This window comes from Ammospiza nelsoni, chromosome 1, assembly GCF_027579445.1.
Source record: "Ammospiza nelsoni isolate bAmmNel1 chromosome 1, bAmmNel1.pri, whole genome shotgun sequence".
NCBI classification, from domain to species: Eukaryota; Metazoa; Chordata; class Aves; order Passeriformes; family Passerellidae; genus Ammospiza; species Ammospiza nelsoni.
Window position 1 is genome coordinate 135,870,527 of NC_080633.1, and position 22,998 is coordinate 135,893,524.

At 36.7% G+C, this 22,998-nt stretch overlaps 1 protein-coding gene across 1 annotated transcript in view; it reads left to right on the forward strand.

Annotated features, from left to right (window-relative positions):
• Window positions 1-293: 293 nt before the first annotated feature.
• CNGB3 (cyclic nucleotide gated channel subunit beta 3) overlaps window positions 294-22,998 on the forward strand; it is a 59,820-nt gene continuing 37,115 nt past the window's right edge. The window contains exons 1-3 of the mRNA XM_059485759.1: window positions 294-401; window positions 2,800-2,875; window positions 10,949-11,060. Coding sequence (XP_059341742.1) covers window positions 294-401; window positions 2,800-2,875; window positions 10,949-11,060 — 296 coding nt within the window. The remainder of the gene's footprint in view (window positions 402-2,799; window positions 2,876-10,948; window positions 11,061-22,998) is intronic.

Here is a 22,998-nt window from a genome sequence, read left to right on the forward strand (position 1 = left end):
ATCACTCTCCTCTGACTTCTTGCATGAAAAGTAAAACTGTATATGGTTTAACTGTTAAGATTAAAAATAATTTGCAAATAACTTATTCTACAAGATAAAAAGAAAAATTGCTAATGTTGACCAAAAAACTGCCAGTGAAATAGACTGTGCAAGAAATTTCTCTAAGGCACTAATCAGACCTAAACCTGATTAACTGTCTAATTGGCTTGATTACTGATGGCAAGAAAACACGCGCTATAAACCTGTTCATGGCAAAAGAGTCATAGAGGCTTCAGGGGGCCTGAAGAGGCAAGATGTTTAGAAAACTAAAATCAGTATTTTCTAGACCAAAATTAGCACCTGAGATAGCAGATTGCAAGGATGAAGGTGCCCCTCCACCACCAAAGGCATCCACAGGCCAGGTATGGTTTTTCTTGTCTGTTACAGACTCATTAATAGAATCTTTCTGTTTAGAATGTATTTATGTAAGTAAATACCAAAGGTTAGAATTTCAAATATACTTACTGAATATGGTATCAATCTTTATTTAGAAAAATGAAATAAATTTATTTATTCTCCTCTACCCTACCATCTTTTCTTTATGAAGAAAATACAATTTTCTCATTTTGAACGCTGCTTTCCAAATAGGGATAACCTGAAATAGTACAGGCTTATGAGAGGTCGTGATCAACATTGCAAATGGAGAATTAGAGATACAGGTACTGCTGCTTTACATATGATGATATATTTCATGCATCTTGTTTCCTTCTGGCAGGAAATGTCAGTGTGTCCTTTCTGAATATTAGAATGTCATGCAGGTATATATCAGCCTGCTTCCTGATAAACACTGGAAAGACAAAGTAATTTAGTAGCTTTTTAAAGAAATCCTTTTTTCATCTTGTTTTTGATAATGTAAATCCTCTAGGAAAAATTAAGTCTGTCATTTTAGTCTACAGTCTATATTTTTATAAACTATTTCTCCACCATAAAAGTTAATTCATTGTTTTCTATTTAATTATGAAACATTTTAAACAGGAGCAAAATGATTAGTACTTTTTCTTTCATTGCCTTTGAACTTTGTCTTTTCCCTATAATTTCCAAAAAACATTTTTGCTTTTTCCAACTTGACATAATCAAAACTTTACAAGACAAAATGACAACAATTTATGGCTTCACCAAATAATTATGGAAGTGACAAAAGTTCTTTAATATCAGTCTGATATTAATCATTCACGCTATTAATCATTCACGCCTATTGAAACAGTCAAAACCTCTCCATTGTAAAGTTAATTTTAAGTAAGTTGGCATATCCATACTGTCATCCACAAAAAAATGGCAAAAATATCTATGTTCAATAACCTTTATATACCGCAGATCTACAGGCATTGTTCATGCTTTTACAGTTCAGTATTCTTGTGTCAATAAAATAATGTTTTGAAAGAAGAAAACTCCTGTATGTCAACAGGTTAGTCCCGTGCAGACTGATACCTCACTTGGCAAGGTACTCCAGTAAAACAGATCTATTTAGGTTTCACTGGAGACAAGGATTAGTTTTTTGGTGAGAATAATTTCGTACATCACCACAACATTCAGGTTGTATCATCATCAGCCTACACTGTTCAAAACTCTGCTAAAATGGAGGCACATGGATGGATTAGGGATTAAGACATTTCTTGCCTGCATGGAGATACCATCTAAAGAGTAAAGAAGAAAGAGAAGAAAGTACATAATATCTGATAAATGGTTACTATACTGATTAATGCACTAATTTATGCACTTATACTATTAGGAGTGAGCCTGAAACAAAGAAAACAACCTTTACAACAAAACATCATGCAAAAGCCTTGAGTATGCACAGACTTTGCATACTCAAGGATTGGAATGACAATATACTTACCTATAAATATGTATATAAAATTTATAATTTAGTTCTCTATACATATGTATATTAGAACTTCAGTGCCTGATTCTTCGAATAAAAACAGGCAGGAAAACACAAATATTTTCATAGGAAAAAAAAAACCCACAAAAAATCAAACCAATTTATTCTCAGAAACACAAACAAAAAGAAGGTCACTGATCTAGGAAAAGAAAAGAAAAAAAAGTGTATGAAGATCTGAAAGATCCTAATATCAAATAATTTTTCCATATGCTGATACAACCCAATACCCTTTTCTATTAATAAGCCTGCTGCACACCAGGAAAAATCATTCTACATGGGATAACAAATGTTGATTGATTAAAACAATGTTGTTACATAGTATTGTGGAGGCCTAGGACTCCCCATGCACATCTCACTCCTTCCTCCAAAGGCCACTCTGTTAAAACTGAGATGAGTCAAGGTACAGGTACACAAGGATTTGGTCAATGGATCTAAGTCAGCAAGTGTGGGAGGAAGTTAATATTTTGCAGTGAAAGTTGATATCATCTCAGTATTTTGTAGAGATTGAGATGTGTCATTGTGGTAAGGTAGGTCAAAATATGCCGGGTGTGTCAGCCCAACGGGAGGCTCAGGCGGAATCGTGACGCGCCCAGAGATGCACTTTGGCTTGTGAGAGGCAGCACTGAACAAGACAACTCTGCATCTCTAAGCTAAGCAGATGGGTTTGCACCGAGGATGTGAAGATTCCAGTGTTTGATTTCAGCACCCATCACAAGCCCTTCGGCAAATCCATATGGAAACACACAGAACACCCAGGAACAATGGTCCGTGTGTGGCAGCTTTATCAAATTCCTACAAAAATGTTGCAGACGTCAAACTACCCTTATCATCCTCAACAATGACAATCTACAGCTTCTAATCTTGTGTATTTTTTTAAGGATGAAAATAAAACAACAAATGAACCACAGAAACCAGAGGCCAATAATAAAGCAGAGCCTAACCCAAAGCAACAAGGTCAGTAATTTATGAGTTTTCAAAGATTATGTGGACATAGTATATGTATTCTCTATAGGATTGTAAATTAAACTGTTGTTTTCCTAGTGCTCTGGCAGGAGCTCTTATTTTTTCTTTGTGGAGGAAATTAAGATCTCTGAATTGTCATTGACCCCAGGCCAATGATTTGTAACAAATATAGGAACAGTATCCAATAATAACAAAAGGCAACAAGCTTTCTAGCGCACAGTGCCTTCATGAGCTTGCCCCTCGGATCAGCTAGTCTAGAAAGCTCTATGTGCTCTTACTGCAATTTGGCTCCTTAGAAATCTTAAAATAAAGGTATTTAGTGGCTTAAGAAAAAAAAAAAACAAACATATTTTTAATGTCTCTTTACTCACTCTTCTCACCAAAAGAGATATCAGAAAATACAAGATGTACAAGAAAAAATAAGTCAGACTTTTAACTATCTGACATTCAAATATTTCACTGAACAGCCATTCCAAACTTAAAAAAAAAGAACAAAAATAAAAACAAATGCAAAATACGTCCAAAAATTTAATTTAAAAAAAAAAAAAAAAAAAAAACCACAAAAACCAAACCAAAACAAAACAATGCTGTTAGAAATATTTGCATCCCCTTTCAGAAGCTATTCAGGACTGGTACTCAGAAACATAGAACTCAGGGCAGTAATGAGGTAATTTTCTGCCTAAGCAGTTGGTTTCTGGAGACAGAGGCCACTGGCCACGGCTGTCCTGCCCCCCTCTTCCCCCACCTCCAGTAGCCAAGCCTGTTTTGTGCATACCAGAGCCTGAATAACTGCTTACACCTGCTACCAAAATAAAGGCTCAGGATGGGTGAAGCACCAAACACTGCTGGGCCACATCCCCTCCTCCCTCCCTCCCTCCCTCCCTCCCTCACAGCACGAGCGGTGCAGCCCTTTCCTTTTCCATCCTCCACTCCTGGAGAAAAACAGAGCCCAGTCTTCCTGTCACCTCATGCTTTTCCTTTAGGAGGGCAGTTCATGTTCATGTTCATTTCACTGAAGCAGCAAAGCAAAGACTGAGGAATCTCCAGTTTTTTGTGATAAAAAATAACTGAGTGAAGCAACTGGAAGGAGATTATAAGGAAACTTTCATAAACCTGACTTGTGTTTGTGTAATCATAGCAAGTGTCACAATTTGTTTCCTCATGTAATGAAACTTTAAACAAAGTCCATTTAACGCAATTGTCTTGTTATATAATGGCTGCAGCATGAAATTAAGAGAAAACAAAGTCTGACCTGAATTAACTGTAGCAGCAATGGAAAAAACCAAATTTGATATTTGGCTTTTTTAGCAACATTAAGTCACAGATATTACCTCATGACAGAATGGAGTATCAGTACAGAAATTCTTTTTGTTTCCCGTAAAACCTTAACCTAATTTTACAGATAAATATAACTAATTGAGATATATTTTGCCATAATCAACTACTTTTTTTCCCTTCTAAAATATAAGTGATGGTATAATAGCAACTACACCATTAGTTACTTCAGGAAATTTTAATAACTGAGTTAGGGTCCCTGTGTTTTGGGGATATTTTTAAATCTACCATTCTTTTGGAAGGTACTTCAAATCTCATTTTCAAACAGCTGCGACAAGACATGAAGAGTATTAATTAATTAGATAGACAATGGCTTCACAAGCCAGAAAATTTACAGGGACCACACTCAGGAGAAGCTTATGCTTTTCACCACTCTGAATGTAAGTCCCTGTCATCTGAGCCAAATAAGGAACTTCTTTATCTCTGGACAGAAAATGGAAGCTAATCTAAAGCAGTTCACAGGAGGGTCCAGATAAATTTCTGCAAAATTTTGTGAACTTTGTGTCAAACTCAAAATTGTGTGATAACCTTCTGGAAGAAGAAAATGAGAATTTGTGTGGGTAAGCAGAGGATGAGAGGTTAGAGAAAGCATTTAAGCTGTATGTACAAATTTGGAGTACAGTCAGAGCCCAAACAACATTAGTTAAGGCAGATCAGCTAAATGGAGAACTTCAAATGTGTTAGAGAAAAGCCTTTCCAAGGCCTCTTGTTACTTTCTCTGGTATAATCAAAACAAAATAGACCAAGAAAACTCGTAATCATAGTATCAGTTTGCAATTCCATAGCGCTAAATGCAAATCAACAGACTGAGTAGAGCTTATCTTCACCCCCTTCTTTTCTCATCACCAAAACCAGCCATTACCTTTTTCCTTTCTCTACGTACTTCACAAAGCACCACAATGTTTCCAGCACACATGAGAATCCAGCAGGAGGTACCATTGGAATGTGCTTGATTAAAACTTGGCCACTTAGGTTAGCCAGGAACCCCTGGTACTTTTGGCTTCTTTGTTGGACACTCATTGCCCTATTTCTGCCCCCTCAGTTGCCCTATCACTAACTTGCTTTATGATTAATTCTTTGCATAATTACTTCACTCTGTAATTAATTCTCTCTGTTTAGTCAGTTTGTTCCATAATGGATTAATTTTTTTAATTTGTTGCCTGAATTTTTTTGGTGTACTTAACAAGGTGTGATTCACCTAATTACAGGTTCTCCGTGATATTGAATCCAATTGCTATAATTTCTTTGCATATTTATCATGTCCCATAATTGACTGGCTATACAAATGCTTCCCTTGTTTTACCCACTGCTGTTCAATAGCTCTGTTGGTGCTCTCTTTAGAAGGACATATCCAGCCTCCACCTGTTAGCTGCCGACTGCATTATCATTCTCTGTTTTATAATTTGTTTCATTCTCCTGACATATAATTCCAGTTTAATTCTTTTCAACTACATTTTAGTATTTATCTGAAGTCTGTCCTCATCTTTATACTTTTTCCTTACTAGAAACTTGACTGTTTCCAATATTTAGGGTTTTGATCTTCTACTAAATCAACAAGTGTAGATGCCAGCCAGTCAGGGAGAGAGAAATGGCAATCATTTCTCACAGTGGCTTGTGAGGATTTTTAGGGAATTGTAGGAATGTGATAAACTTGTTAGTATAAATAATCTACACGTGGTGTTGTCCCATCTTGTTTTTCTGTTCCTCTCAAGGACTGTTTTTGAGAAAGATGTTTTCTATTAAGTAGCCAATCAAGTCGAATGTATCATATCACTCTATAAAAACCAAAGAATCTTTTGTAATAAACCCTTCTTTTCTCCTCTTGCTTTTGTCGTCTCTTCTTGTGTCATTCTTGGCTCAAGGGTGACAAACAAGTGTCACAAAGATGTTTTCCAAAGTCACAGTAACATTTATTCAGCTTTTACTAAAATGCATATTGGCATTGCTTTGTCCTTGGTAGGACTTGAGTGAGAAAGCTAAAGTAAAACTACCATAGGTAGTTCTATACACGCTGGAATTGCATATTCAGAGCCTAGATGCTTTGGCAGGTATCTCAAGTAAGCAGTGCAGCCCCACAGAGGAAGGAGTGCTCAAAAGGAACTTCAATTCACTCTGGACTTCCTCTTCTGTTCAGGTACTTGAGGAACTGTCGCTTTAACACTAAGAAGACAAGAAAAAGCAGAAGCTTTGGCAGCTGTCCCCTCTGACATATTAGCCTACCTGTTATACCCTGCCTCTTTCATAATAAGAGGGTTCAAACCCATATCTCTCCCACTCTTGCAGAGCTGCCTAACTACCTGTGTAAATCCTAGACTAGAGAGGAGTGGGAGGAAGTTCCATAGCCCTCCTAACCTCTGGGCCATCGTGCCGAAAAGAAAGCAAAACCCTATGGAATCCGAGAAATTAGAGTGGAGCATGTAACTGACCTACACATGGATCATAGAATGAACCTAGAAGTTAAACAAAACAGTAACCATGCAGAAAAAAATGAAGGACTTTTATTTCAGTATATATCTATAGTATATATTAAAAGATTCAACAATTTATATTGCAATTGTTGAATCTTTTAAAAAGGAGGTAAAAACCCATCCCAACCTGTATTTGACCCTATCGCAAATAAATAAGGCCCAGAGCCAAGAGGAGAGGCTTGATTGCAAGCTGTTATACAGAATATGGTTGCTCTCCCTTCCTGGAGATAGAAATAAATCAGATGTATTTATTGAGGATACCGAAATCCTATGCTGTAAAACCTTGGCTAATTCTGGTTAATTAGGTACCAACTAACTCTGCATGGCCTACAACTGAGTTAAAACTCTGAGAAGGGTGATTTGAATTAAACATGAAATTTTGCTAAAACCTTTGTTTGGCTTGTTATGAATTTGACTCCTAAATTGCCCTTCAGCAGCAAGACAAGACCTGTCCCTTAACACCAGGAAATCCAGACTTAAAGAAATGGTTTTTATTTCAAAAAATACAAATGAAAGATGTGAATTTATAAGCTGCAGCCCAATAGACTAAACCTGCCAATCTATAGAGATTTTGAAATAATCTTATTCCTTGTCACGTTATCCTTTATGCTCATCACTGGCATCAGAAAACAGGCAGCTATTATTTCCATAAAATAATATAAAAAATAAAATATTTTTTCAAAGATTACCAAGGACTTAAATATGTTTAATCAGCTTTAATCACTCCTGCTGATGTGAAGTCTTTTAACTCCTCTCAGATCTTCATTTTTCACATGAGTGACATGTCTAAATGTTAGGGGAACAAATTCAACTTCTTCATACAATCTTTCTTTCATAGAAAATAAACTTAAATAATACTCTTGTTAGCCACTGAAGTTGAGGGTTAAGACGGATCTACTTATTGATCTTTTATTTCACCCGTTGATTTCTGAACTTTATTTCCCTGTACATAGCATTTGTTCAAGAAATGTTGCTTCAAGAAATGCCATGCTTGCAGCACCATTTCACTGCTCTAATTTTTCATATCAGAAGAAGATTACAAAGGTGTGCATTTTTTAATGTCAGGCCTGAAGTCTTTTCTCTCCTTCATCCATAGGTTTTCTGTGTTGTTATTCTTTCTTGAGATCTTTGTGACCCTATAGCCATTTTTAGATGTTTTGGATAGCTCAAGAACACCTCTGTGAGGCAAGGGCAATCAGGAAAATGACTAACTATGTCACAAGCATCACAGGAGTTTGTAGACTGGTTCTCTTGTTTCCATTCCATTGTGCCAAATGCCAAGTCACTCTTTACTCTGGCTATCCAAGAGAACCTGCTCTCTATGCTACTTTGCAGGCAATAATGCTTAAAAGCCAATCTGAGACTTCTAACATATTTTGAAATGTCTAACACTTTGCAAAAAAGAGGAAATGTCAAAAAAATGACGGATTTTAAGTGCTTAAAATTATGTTTCTAAGGCAGATAATATGTCACTGCTAAAAAGAACAAATTACTCAAACATTAGTCACTCTGCCTCCTACTAGCAGATTCTAACCATGTCTTTATACACCTTTTCCTGTTTCAAACAATGCTGTCTACCCTCAAGTGTTTCCATGAACCATTAAAATTGGCACCATTGATTGTACATTAATTTTATTAAATTAATGTTATCATGCAGGCATATTGCAGTTTAACCCCAGCAAGCAACCAAGCCCCATACAGCCTCTTACTAACTCCCTGACCAGCAGAACTGGGGAGAGAATCAGAAGGATAAAAGCTAGAAAACTTGTGAGTTTAGATATTTTATCAGTTTATAAGGGAAGGCAAAGGCCCTGCACACAGGCAAAGCAAACCAAGGAATTAATTCAATTCCCATTGACAGCCACCTCCAGGAAAGCAGGGTTCCAGTCGTGTGCAACACTTACTTGGGAAGTTAGGTACAATCACTCACAACTTCCTTCCTACTTCTTTCCTCCAGTTTATGTACTGAGCGTGGTTAGTAGTATTTAAAGTGTCTTATGGCCTGGAATATCTCTTTGGTCACTTAGGGTCAGCTGTTCCATCCATGTCTTTCACAGGATTCCATGCAACCTCAGTCTCCTCACCACTGTGCAAGCCCTGACTAGAAATAACAAAACCATCTCTGTATTATCAGCCCTGTGCTCAGCCCAGATCCAGCAGCAGCCACTGGTGAAAATTAACTCTACCCCAGCTGAAACCAGCACAGAGCACAAACATCAAGCTACAAAGAGTTTTCAAGTAACCATCAAATATATATTCAACAGAAGAAATATAAAGTATTCCTTTATCTTTGTCTTTTTGTCTACCATTACTAATTCACTTCTGTGTTTCTGCCAAGTATTGGAAAACAGGTCAAGATAGTTCAGGCCAATCAGATTTGCAGGATTATTTTTCATTACTCAAGGAACAAAAAAGAACAACATTAAATGTTCTTTAAATCAGCATTGCTTACACTAATCCCAGTAATAAACATCAGAAATGAGTGGTAACATTTACAGCTGTATTACATACATAGCAACTCAACTATAATTAGTACTACACTATCATTATGCAATCATATAGTAGTTTTTAAGCAACAATGTCTTTTAAAATTACTACATTTTTATAAAAGTCACTAAGAAGTTAACAGTAGAAGGAAGTATTTTACCATATATATTTAATTAACATGAAATAGACATTATGCATGAGTGTTCTGATGGAAATATTGCTTCCACAGACAAAAAAAGAAGATAAAAGTGAGTCAATGTTTTGTGAATCACCCTATAAAACAATATATTGTGGATTCAAAATATAATAAGATCATGCCAGTTGATTATTAAGTTGAACTAAAATGTGCTTTTGAGCAGACAAAAGAAGCAGCTCAGGAAACTCTTGCTTTTTATATTAGTAACTGCTAGCCATTCTACATTTATGTATATCCAGCCAGTAGAGATGGGAGGGGAAGCATAGATGTGATAATGGTCAGACTGCTAGAGCAAGACAGTGGAGCTGGCTGGGAATTCTACGGAAGAAATTCTTCCCTTCCTGAACTATAGCAAAGCAAAAGCACTTTTTCTGTTCTGCACTCAAACTGCTACTATACAGCTAGGAGTAACTACTATAACAAAAAAAATCCCAAAGTGAGGTGACTACAGAAATGTTGAGATTAACTTTGCTGTCACTCTTGATTGAGTACTTGGCTTTTTGGATTGTGGAGCCAAGGCAGGGAGAACTGGGATACTACAAACCATGAATTAAAAAGGGAGCAGAAGCTGCAACAAGTGCTGGAATTTTTTACTTCTTTTAAAGGAATTACTCCCTAAATATGGTGTTTAACTATCAGAAAAGTAACTTTAGAGGATCCATGTAAAATATCCAAAATTTAATTTTCTTTGAGCTGTCTCAAACTTAAAATACAGCACATACAACAGCAAATACAACACTCCTGATTTATTTGTTGCCATGTTTTGCTGCCAATTTTTTCCTCTATCATTATATTACTTCAAGTATTTATGAAGGCTGAGCTTGGTTCTCCATTATGCAAAGTGTCAGACTGGTGAGATCTATCAAATTCTTTTTCGACATGGAAGTTTAAAAAAAGATATGGGAGGAGTTATAAGAAAGCATCACTTAAGGCCACTCAAATGGCAAGAGACCATGCCATTTGCTTCAAACTCCACAGATTTCCTACTTAGATGACTTCAAAAAAGTTACTAGTAACAGAAATGAAGAAATAGACTAGACAAAGTACAACATATTCACATCCTTAATTATATATTTCCATCATAATTTACTCAGCAATGAACAATACTGTCATGGCAGCTGAAGCAACATGTTTGATGCAGTACAAACACTGAAGCACAGATAATTTTATTAGCATTTCTATTTGTAAGAAGATTAGCTAATCTTCACTTTTTTCCTGTATTTCACAAGGCATTTCTGGACAGATCTATCTGTCCTCTATCTTGCTGCATCACTTCTTGTACCTCAAAAATACAGAAGAGCTCTGAATTGACCATTGTTGAGCTGTCTACTGATGAATCTATCTAAAAACCACAAGTAAATTACATATTCTAAAAGGTGAACTTATCATAAACATGCAGTTACAGTTAGCACTGAAACAGATTTATGCAGGATACTGTTCAGAGGTCAGGTCCTAGAAGTTGTGTCTCTTAGTGCTTATCTACTGAAGAAATAATGTCACACAGACTGTGATTCCTTCAAAATTATTATTATAATTGTTTAAAAATTCAGTTTTTAAAATTAAAGCATTTTTTTCTAGATACAGAATCAGCAAAGGCACCTGAGCCTTCAAAACCTGAAAACTCAACTGAACCAGCTAAGACAACTCAACAGCAAGAGCATGAACTCAAAAATGGGAAAGAAGATGCTAAGTGAGTAAATGTAATTTAAAAATTTGAAGATTCTACCTGGCATCCTGACTTAACATTTCTGTGTGCCATATATCCGTTCTTTAAAAGTCCATCCTGTAAGGATCTGAAGAGCTTTATTTCAATTTCTAGGTAGCATTTCTGAGGCATTCATCTATTATATGATTTTGATAGTTATGTACATCATCCTAAATTGCAGGAATGAGGAAAAGGATTTTCTCAATTACAGTTACATGCAAACTTTAGCAGTGCTACTGCCTAATTGTTACTATATCTTAGCAAAGAAGAAAGTCCCAGAATGCTGCCCTGAATATCTGGAATGTTTGTCGCATCATTTCAACTTGAAATTTTCACCCTGCACATTTTTTTCCTGAGCTATGCCATTAAATCAGCATTAGTCTCCACAATCAGAAGATTAGTGTTATCTCTTGCTGGGAAGAGACAAACAAATGAAAGAGTAGTATTCCTTCAGGGGAGAATCTAGTGTCATTCAACCTTTGTAAAAAGCCGAGGTGACTGTTTTGTGAAAATAAAAATGAAGTCTAGAAAGCAATAAGCTTTGAATAGTTTATAGTCATTTCAGAAGCAGAGATTCATAAATTCATGGAATAATAGAATTCTTTGGGTTGGTAGGGACTTTTAAAGGTCATCATTACAAGTCCAACCCCTATATAATAAGCAGGGACAGCTGTAAGTGGCTCAGGTTGCTCAAAGCCCCATCCCAGCTGGCCTTGAATGTTTCCAGGGATGGGGCATCCGCCACCTCTGCCTAACAGGTGCCAATGTTCCACCAGTCATGCTGTAAAAAATTTCTACTTTATATCTAATCTAAATTTACCCTCTCTATGTTTAAAAATGTTAAATCTTGTAATGTCATAACCCCTCCTAAAATGTTTGTCCACATCTTTCTTACAGGCCTCCTTCAAATACTAAAAGGCTACCAATAAGTTCTCCCTGAAGCTTTCTCTTCCCCAGGCTGACAAACCTTTCCTCTTAGGAGAAGTGCCCCAGACTTCTGATCATACTTTTGGCTCTCCTTTAGTCCTGCAGATTACACCACCCAGCTTGGTGTCATCTGCAAACTTGCTGAGTGTGCCCTTGAAGACACTCTCTGTGTCACTATGGAAAATATAGGCCTTGATAGAACAGCTCAGGCTGGGAGGCTTCTCCAGAAGGAATGAGGTCCAAAGTCCTGCTGAAAATATTTGGAGGTTAGACCCAAATCCCAGGTTAGATCAAGGCACCCAAAACTTTTTTCAGCATAATTGTGAATCTATATCATCAATAATGGAATTTCCATAATTTCTCTGGGCAAACTGGTCCAACCTTTGAGCCCCCTTATTATGAAAACTAAATGGAATTAAATTTTCCTTTGCTTTAACTTGCTTCTTTTCTCTCTCATACTCTAGCTGTGCACCTCTGGTGCTCTTTCTAAATCAGTTAGCCCTCATTACTTGCTAGAACACAGTATGGATTCATACTCAATTTGTTGTCCACCAGGACCACCAGATCCTTTTATGGAAAGCTGTTATCTAGTCAGTCATCTTCAAATCTTTACTCTCACATGGCCCATTGCTATGCATCATGAAGTTTCTGTATTTTGAGATCACTTTGAGTGGAAAAAAACTGATACACTAAATACAGAACTGGGTAAAAAATCCTCCTGCTTGTTTTTGCCTTCTATTTGATTGTCCTAATGACACAAAGAAAAATCTTTCCCTGACATGGAGTTAGTTTATAGAGATGATAAATTAACTACTTTCTTCTCTTTACTAAGACAGACTTTGTGTCTGGAAATAATCAAGCAAAATGCTACTGCACATGCCTCTATAAAATAATAGACGCAATTAAAAATAACTCTGACTAGAAAGAATGGAAAAGTTATAAATAACTTAGTCACTTCAATGTGAATCGGTAGGTCAAAAATGAGAACCTAGATAAGAATCTCCTTTTTTGTCATCATACAATATGTTATTCAATGCTTACATTTCCACTAGTAAATCTTGTAACCATGGTTAACATAATTATGTGCTTATGAAACAAAAGGGTATGCTTCTTATTAGTAGAAACAAAATCTGTCTGTTAAAAGAAAATTAAAAATATTTACATTAAACATTGCTTTCTCAGAGGTGTTCTGACACAGTGTAAGATGTCTATTCAGATATACTTAGTCAGTCGAATTTGAGCAACAGTTTCTAAAAATACAGTAAATATTTGGTAAAGTGTACTGCCAAAACAGTTACTCCCTAAATTCTGCCGTAGTCTGGTGTAATTGCACTGGTATGAAACTAAATTAACCAGATCTGTTGTATGACTGTCAGAGCTGAAGGGAGAATGATTTTTAAAATGTGCATTTGAGAGAATTTAATTTATTGCTTCTTAAGGTTCATGGAAGTATATTAAGACCCCATTCGTTATCAAGGTTACTGCCTTATTGAGTCTGTGTGTTCAAATTTGCTCACTAGAATATTTTTAGGGAAATCAACTGCCTTTATCACATCTAGAAAAGCTGAGAATTTGAGTCAAATAGATACATGTGATCTACAAAAATAGCAGTAAATGAAACACGCTCAAACCACTGTCTAGCACTGAGGCCAACTAGAACAATAAAATATACTTCCTGAAGAGTTTGGTCATTGCTAATTTCTAGGTATTTCCATACCTGGAAGTAATTTGGAAAAGTGCTAGTTTTATTAGTCAAAGCCATTTCAAGGACTGCTAGGACAGCCAGGATAGTCAGCTAAGAGTCCATTTGTCCAAGATTTCTCTCTGTTACTGTTTAATCCATGTTTTTGGACACTTCTCAAATAGAGATTAGTAAGGAGTACTACCCCTTGGGCAACACCAAACTGTGTGGTGCAGCCTACAAACTGGAGGGAATGGATACCATCCAGAGGGACAGGCTTGAGAGGTGGGCCTACACAAACCACATGCAGCTCAAAAAGACCAAGTGCAGTGTTCTGCACATGGGTTACACTAATTACCCCTACCCGCAGAGCCTGCATGATGAAGAGATTGAGAGCAGACCTGCAGAGAAGGACTTGGAGATACATGGGTGAATGAAAAATTAGCCGTGGGATGGCAGTGTATGCTCAGAACTGAGAGCCAGCTGTATCCCAGGCTGCGTCAAAAAAGTGTGGCCAGCATGTCAAGGAAGGTGATTCACCCTTGTCTACTCCAGCCTGCTGAGATTCCACCAGAAGTGCTGCACCCAGCTCTGGAGTCCTCAGTACAGGAGAGACATTGACCTGGTCTGGAGAGAGCCACAAAAATAATCAGAGAGGTGGAGCATCTCTCCTATGAGGAAAGGCTAAGAGAATTGTGATTTTTCTTGCAATTCTGCAGGGGGTGATGATTTTAAAGAAGGCAGATTTAGACTAGATATATGGATGAAATTTTTTGTGATGAGAGTGGTAAGACACTGGCTTGTCAGAGAAGTTGTGGATGTCCCATTGTTGGAAGTTGTTCAAGGTCAGGTTGGACATGGCTCTGAGCAACTTGATCTATCAGACAATGTCCCTGTCCAAAGCAGATGGGATGGACTAAATGATCTTTAAAGTTCTATTGGAAATCAAACAATTCTATGATTCTATTATATTGTTATGGAAACCAAGACTGGCAAAATCACTGGTAGGATTTTCTTAACTAGAATTTTAGACTTTGCCCAGATGTATTTCAGGTTGCTGTAAGGAGTTCACTGAGAGGACAGCCAAGATAACCCCAGCACAAACATGCTCTTACCAACAAGGGTCAGCCTCACAGGGTCTGAGCACAGCAAGCACAGCAGGATCCTAGCAACAGGCTCCATCTACAAGGCCAAGTGGTGGACCAGGTTTAGAGTCCATCCAGAGAGTCCAGTCAGGAGAAAAAAGACAGGGTCAGAGACAGGGCTGGAGACAAGGCTGCCAGACAGGTCCAAAGTCTGTCTGGGAGACAGGACCAGAGGCAGAACTGGAGGTAGACACACCTAAACATTGCCCAGGCAGTGACCAAAGCCTGACCTGAGATGGACAACAAAGATCCATGGGCACAGATTGTGGGTGAAAGTCCTGCTGGGAGTCCCAGGGCAATTAATTTGTGTAGATTATTTTTTTATGCTAATTATCTTTCAAGAGTCAAAATTTAATCAAAAGTCAGCTGATTTGGAAGAAATAATCAGTATGGCCATATGCCTGAGTAATACAGATAATGAAATAAGGTTCATGGATATGGTTTTTTTTCACAAATCATATGCATCCAGAACTCATCAAATTTCATGGAAATGTTAATAGAAAAGTTTTCACCTTATCTGCTGTTACTGTGACATTTAATTTTTTAAAATACATCTGTGCAAGCTCAGATACATAGAGTAAGGAAGAGTGAAGGAAGGCAATTTTACTGTTTGGAACAGCACATTATTATAATTTCCTGTAAAAGAGTAAATTCTTTTTTTTCTTGCTTGTTAAGTGAATGAAAACCTTTGACCAATACTGCATTTGCTCCTAAAAATTCCCATAGAAATTGTCTGTCCATAAAAAAAAAAAAAAAAAAAAAAACACAACCACATAAAAAACCAACAATTTTCCTTTCCCCCTCAGCACATCCTCATTTTTTTTAAATACTCTAGTACATGGTGATGGACTTTAATAAAGACTAGACAGATGCAGCACTGGTCTCAGCCACCTGAACACTATGTCTGAAAGAAGAAACCCTCAAGAATGGAGGATGTACCAAGCACTGAATTACAGCCTAGAGACTGAAACATTTCATATCTGTTTCCTAATGGCTTGGATAGAACTGCACACAAATTGGCTCTGTCTGCCAATTTTTTTTCTCCCCTCTATCTTTATTGATAATATAACAGAGCAACAGGTAATTTTCATTAATAGCTAATTGCTGAGCAATAATAACCTCTGGAAGGGTGGGCTAAGACTACCCTGTCTCTTCACAGCAAGAAATAAGGGAGCAGAAGAGCACTCAGCACCTCATTTGCACTCTAATAGAAGACAGGGGAGCCTTATTAACAAGAAACTAGCACAAAGCTGCAAGGTATGAGACAAAGTTGCATCAAGTCCTGGAAAAGATAGAGTGTGGAAGAAGGTAAACAAAGCACCTGAGAGTAGAGATCAGAGGAAATGGAAGGACAAAAAGAGCTTCTGCGACCTCTTCTCTCCTCTGTGTCTTTTAAAAGCCTTTAAGCCCTGTTGAATTTGTAAGAGTATTTCATCTTCCCAGATTACCAAAGCGATTACAATGTACTATTTATACTAAGGCAGTACACTGAAACCCCAGTCAAAGATCATGAGCCCTGCCATGCAAAATACTGCATGAAATAATATAATCCATATTTGGAGGCTAAATAGTCAAGATCACAGACAGGAAAAAATTGCATTGGGTAACTGAGACTTTCTATGCTTTTAGATTTCATCTCAAAATCTTACACATTCTCAGTTATGTTTAGAGAGGAACAAAACATTATATCTGATATGCCACCTTCAGAATATAGTTATTACAAACAAAATATAAAAATAAAATATAAAATGCATTAAATACATTTTAATAAAATATTAAACTTATTTTAAAAATATCATTCCCACCCAGAAAGCATACTCACCTGTTTTTGCTTTTTCAATTGCAGAAACAGCTTTCAATATTTTCTAAAAAAAAAGGAATTCCAGTACTGCAAGCTTCCATATGACCATGGGTGGTTCAGGCAAACTGAACTTCATGCTTGTGGTTTGCCATTTTCATAGCTACGTCCTATTACTTAATAGACTCTACCAGTCCTTTATAAAGATTTTTTTCCCTCTTTAATTTGCCTAATAGCAAGAAAAGAAAACAAAACAAAGATTAAGAGGCAATTTGCTACGTGGTGCATAGCCAGGTTAATAAAAAGAACTCCTGCTGGTAGCATGTTCTTAGTGAGTAATGCACTTCATTACCTCAATAGCCTCGAAAAAGAAAATTACTGTGCTTACTAGTGCTTGCTATCCACTAGTTACAACACATCAATTCACCCAGTAGATGCACCTTAGAGAAACTATGTCCTACCACAAGTATAAAATCTCAGCACATGAGTGAAACAAACCCAGTATCAACCCTCTGCAGAGTCTCCAGAAATCCTTGGTTACTGTAGGAACACCAGGGATGTACCAAAACAACACTCATGGCAACAAACTCCAATCACATTTGGATGAAGTATAACAAGGCCAATGCTGGGCCTTACAAAAAATCCCAGTTTAAAAACAGTTCCAAGTACATTTTATGGAGAGGCTAATACATTTCCTTAGTTGTTTTCAGCTAATCATTCTATCTGTTTACCTGAAATGGTAAACAGATAGAATGCATCTAATATATTTATTAGGCCTGACTTAAAATACATTAATGTTTTAAAAAATAAAATACTTTTCTTAGCACTTATGTTCCCTCTGCTTAGGCCTTTTTTTTCAGAGCCTTCTACTTCTACTTCTAGGACTTGAGTTTCTGGAATGACTACATTGAGAACCTGTGAATTAAATAGAAAGGTGATGGTGTGCTGTCTGTACCAAAATGGATTAAACTTGCTGTAATCTTTGCTGAGATGCATTTTCCCAGAGCCTTTAAATTCTATCTGATCTGCAGGATGCAGTTACCCTTGCTATTTAATTTCACTCACTCTGCATGGCAATCAAGTAGACAGCCTGAAATTAAAAAGTAGTGAATTCAGAAGTTCTTCATTGAAGAATAAATGAAGTGAGGAAAGGGTAAATACGTCATTATACAGACTGAAATGCAGGATTTTTTTACCCTTGCATTGTTTCAAATCATATACTCATAATATTCATACATATTTTTTGCTAACTGTGTCAATGGAAAAAATTGGGGTTTTTTGAATATGCAACAAAGTAAGGGTATTATTTGTCATAATTTGCTGCTGATTGATTTCTTTGGTTAAATGCAATTTCTGTGCATTTTGTGTAAATTCTACATTCACTTAGTATTTTTTAAAGTAAGAAACATTTTTGTAAAGAAAGAAAAGATAATTTATTTAAAATTTTATCTCTGCTGTTATATGTTGAGTCATTTTCAAGGAAAAAAACAAAGCAATGAGCATTGTGACACGTACACTACTACATGTAATATAAAACATTTATATTTAAATTGCATTTGTAGTTAAATCGCATTTGTACCAAACATTTGCATATATATCAAGGCCTTTATTGATAAATCTAAGAGGTGTATAAATCTAAAGCATAATGCTTGCCATTTAGTAAAAGAAAACTGATCATTACTTCATGACAAGTGTTAAGTCTTCATGCCTATGTTTAATCTTGTCCAACATATTTTATTAAAACACCCCATCTCCAGTTATTTACCCTTTTTCCAAATCTTAGCAATTTAGGATGAAAACATCCCATGTCGTGCAGCCCAAGAGAGGAACAGAGGAAACAGTGACAGGTGGATGTATGAGGGTCAGATCACAGAATCACAGAATCACAGAAATTCAAGGCTGGAAGAGACCTGTAAGATCATCAAGTCCAACCCATGTTCTAACTGTTCAACTAGATCATGGCACCAAGTGCCACATCCAGTCTTTTTTTGAACTCTTCGAGGGATGGTGACTCCACCACCTCACTGGGTAGATGATTCCAGTATCTGATCACTCTGTCTGTAAAATACTTCCTTCTTAATTCTAACTTGCATCTCCCTTGGCGCAGCTTGAGACTGTGTCCTCTTGTTCTGTCTGTTGTTGCCCGGAGAAAGAGGCCGACCCCCAGCTCACCACAGCCACCCTTCAGGAAGTTGAAGAGAGTGATAAGGTCAGCCCTGAGTCTCCTTTTCTCCAGGCTGAACAACCCCAGCTCCCTCAGTCATTCTTCATATGGCTTGTGTTCCAAGCCCCTCACCAGCCTCGTTGCTCTCCTCTGGACACTCTCAAGCATCTCAACGTCCCTCCTAAAGTGAGGGGCCCAGAACTGGACGCAATACTCCAGGCGAGGCCTCACCAGATGGGAAGTCAAACCCATCAAGGGAAGTCAAGCCCAGGTTTATTCAGTACCCAGGGTAAGGGATACCCAGGAGGAGAAGTGTGGTGAGCAGGGTCTGCAGGGAGCACACCTGCCTTGCTGCTGTGTTTGGAAAGGAATGTGTCAGGGTCCTGCAGAAGGGGAGAGGATGGTCCTAAATAGCAGTGATTGGAAGTCATCTTAGAGGAGTAGGTTCTTTCTCTCCGAGTTTCAGTGTGATCCTGGGAAAGGTACATGTAGTCAGCTCCTACACAGGTTGTGCTGTAACAGTTTACCCCAATGAAGGTGGATTTGCAACAAAGATGGTCACACCAAGGTAATTTTATATAATTAGCAAGGGCAACAACGGCCCATGGCCCATGGCATGAAGTTTGAGAACACACGCTTAATTGTAGAATTACCCGACATTCTTAGTCATCATACAATTATTACCCTTGTACCAAATCCTTTTTGTTTGGGAAAAAAAATAAAAATGAAAATATTAAAATGTGCAGATGGACAAAAAGTGAGATAAAAGAGAAAGGCCCCTAAATTTTACCCCATGTTAAAAATGCATAGAACATATTGTACCAAAAGAGATTTGCATTGAGGAAAAAGAAATTCTAAAAGGAAGCTAGTGAAGCACAGAAATAAATTCTTCCGAAAAATTACGGAATAGACATGACTAGCCAAGAGATATTTAAGAAAAGGTTAGATAAGAATATTTCAGGTGTACCTGATCCTGCTTTGAGCCGTGAGGAAAGGATATCTCAAACGTCCCTAGAGCCTTATGGTTGTATGATTATTTTAGGGACTCTATGAAGAGAGATGACAAACAAAAGCATGTATTGGAAATAAAGTTTTTCAAATTTGAGACTTTTTTCCTACCTTTGAAAATATTCACAGTGGGAAATTTTATGGCATTTTTACTTTTGTTTTCAATTCCCTGCATATTAATAAAAACTGAAAGATAGAAAATAGGAAGTGTTTGTGTTGTGCTCATGAACTCCGTACAAACATGTACTTTGATTAAATTATTTTACATAGTTGTAAATTAAAGGCTTATGTATGTCAGATATGTGTTTGTATTTAAATGCTAAAATGTTAAAAATTCCTGATAAATGGCAGATGCCCCAGTCAAATTTAATTACTTACAGATAAGAAACAATGACAAAACAGTACCAGATAAGGAAATAAATGAAAGTTACTTCTTTAGATTATTGTACCTTTGCTCTAAAGCAATTAGTATTAGAAATTATTCTGTCCTTATTTCTCCCATCATAATAAATAGTGCAATTAAAAAACAGTATATCACCTGTTACCTTCAGGAAAGGTGATTTTTTCACAGCTAATTGATTCTTTCAAAATCCCTACTACTTTCTTTCTACTTCTTTTATAGTTCCTACTGCAGAATTTTTAATTAAAATAAAATCTTATCCACATTTTAATCTGGTACCTCAGTGAGAGTTCCATGTGTTCAGCATTGAGACAGACTTCTCCTTTGAGAGTACTGTAAAGAAGATTAGAGGATTCACAGGTTGTTGTGACTAAATAACTAGGAGGATTGTCAGAGAAGCTGCTGTGAAATAAAATTTAGCTAAAAAGCAGAAATCTCTGCAGCCTAGATTATGAGATTTCAGTCTGCATTGCGTCAAGGAGCTTATTCTGAGCTCAATACCAGTGGATAAATCTGAAAGATAGTGCCTTCCTTGAACACTGTTGCTTCCATATCTATTTTGCTTTATGAACACAACACATGGTCTGGGAAATGGATGATCTATGCATTTTTTTTTTTTTCAAGAACATTTTTTTAGGGCCCAAATAAGCATGATCTCTGTACAAAGATTCTGAACTAAGGGAAAATCATAAATTCCAATGGCAAGATTTTCTTACATGTTTTCTGCATGAAGCTCCTAAGTGCCTATGGCCCATTCTTGCTTATACATACATTAAACCAAAACCAACACAAATATTATGGTGTCACTATGTTTAAATACATGAAACACATAATAAGATATATAGTATGACAAAGGAACATCACTTTAAAATAAAATTATGTTGTGAAGAACAACTCAATCCTAAAATGAAGTTAAATAAAAATGTGATTTATTCTATTTTATTGCAAAGAAAAGTCAATATAATGCCAGTATTTAAAAAATGCATCAAATAGAAAAGGACATAATCTTCTGTATCAGTAAAAATGGGCCTTTATCAGACACTTTCCCTTGCTAGGAGTGGTTCAGATTTGTATTAGGGAAAAAAAGTCATCAGTGAAAGAGTGGAAAAAGCAAGTGTCTGGATGTGGCGCTTGGTTTAGGGATAACTGTGATGGTGCTGGGTTGACTGTTGGACTAGATGATCTTGAAGTTCTCTTCCAACTTTGATGATTCTGTGATTAAAGGAAAAGGTGATGGGTCAGAGGAAGGCACTTGTTTCAAGACAGTTCAGGAAAATTACAATTTAATTAAGAGCTTTTTGAAAGTCCATGGAATCTAATGTGTGAACAGCTTGTTCCAAGACTTTAAGATAATCTATATATCTTAGAAACTTACTTTCTTAGCACTTGAACTGTTAAGATATTTTGAATAAGAAGTAGATGGCAAATATACAGGTAGTCACTTATCCACTTCCCAAACTTTTATAAATTTCAGGTTTGTTTGCTGAAAAGGATTTCATGTCAGGCTGCATACCTTCTTTTGCTTTCTTGGGAATCACAGCCTACAACAGTCTTCATCATCTTAGCTAATATAATCTTGAAGTCTTTCTCACTTCTTTCAACTGCTCCTCACTCATAATGAAAACTGCCTAAAATTCTGGTCATTAAAGGCTTGAAAACTTTCTTCATATGTTTAACTCATGATAATTCACTGCTCCTCTATTCACATTTATTCTTCTCACAATACTTTTTCTCAGCTCAAATACCTATTTTCCCATGATTCAGCACCAAAATTTGATCTCATAGACAGTGATCTTATTATTTCTCAATCTGGTTTTTTGTCCTTTTCAAAGTCATGTTCCCAGTAACATTGACCAATCTAAGAGACTTTCTCGTGTCTTAGATGATGGGAATGCACCTTTTGAGTACAGTTGGTCAGAATAATTTTCACATTGGGCTATATTCCAATGTTAATATTTACTTCCTTGGCAGTATGTAATATGCATTCTACAGTTATATTTGCACCAGTTTTTTCCCATAGCCAGATTATGTATGGCTCGTAGGCAACTTCCCTTTGACTAAACACTCGGACATTTATCCCTTTGTCACCTGCAACTGATGATCTCAGCATTTACAAACAACATTCCTACAATTTGATTCTAAGTACGTGTCTGTAGTATGGGGCATTAGATTTGTCCTCATTTCTATTACTTGGACTAAATAACTCAAATTTTCCTGCACAGGAATCCTTCCTACTTTTTAATCTTCCAAATCCAATGCCCTATTAAAAATCATTAGTACACTACTACATATGTAGCAAAATCATGAAGGGGACTATTAAAGCTCACTCCTAAAATCCCATCAGCATCCTGTGCAGATAAAGGAGGAGAAAAATAGTCTCTGTTCACAGGCAATTCAAGCAGAAACCTATCTCAGTCATTCTGAACCTCTCCTCAGGGAAGCCTTCTTTGGAATATAAAGACAGTAGAACAAAAATAGGGGAATTTAGCTTTTTGGAAAACCTCTATTGCTGTACCAAGCAAGTGACTAGTATGTTGGATTTTTTTCTATTACTAGCTTTCCTAGTAATTTAGTATGACCAATCTTAGACTTGGAACTCAGAGCTTCCATAGCATTACTCACACTGGGATTGTCAGCAAAAATTGAGGACGTATTTTTGAATCAATACGTATCATGATGCTTGCAAATACATTTTTCTTTCTCTCTAAAATCTTTCTCATCTGTGCCATCATGCTCTGTGTATTATCATATCCTTCTGAAAACTGATTATCTGAATCAGAGATTCTCCCTAATTTATTCA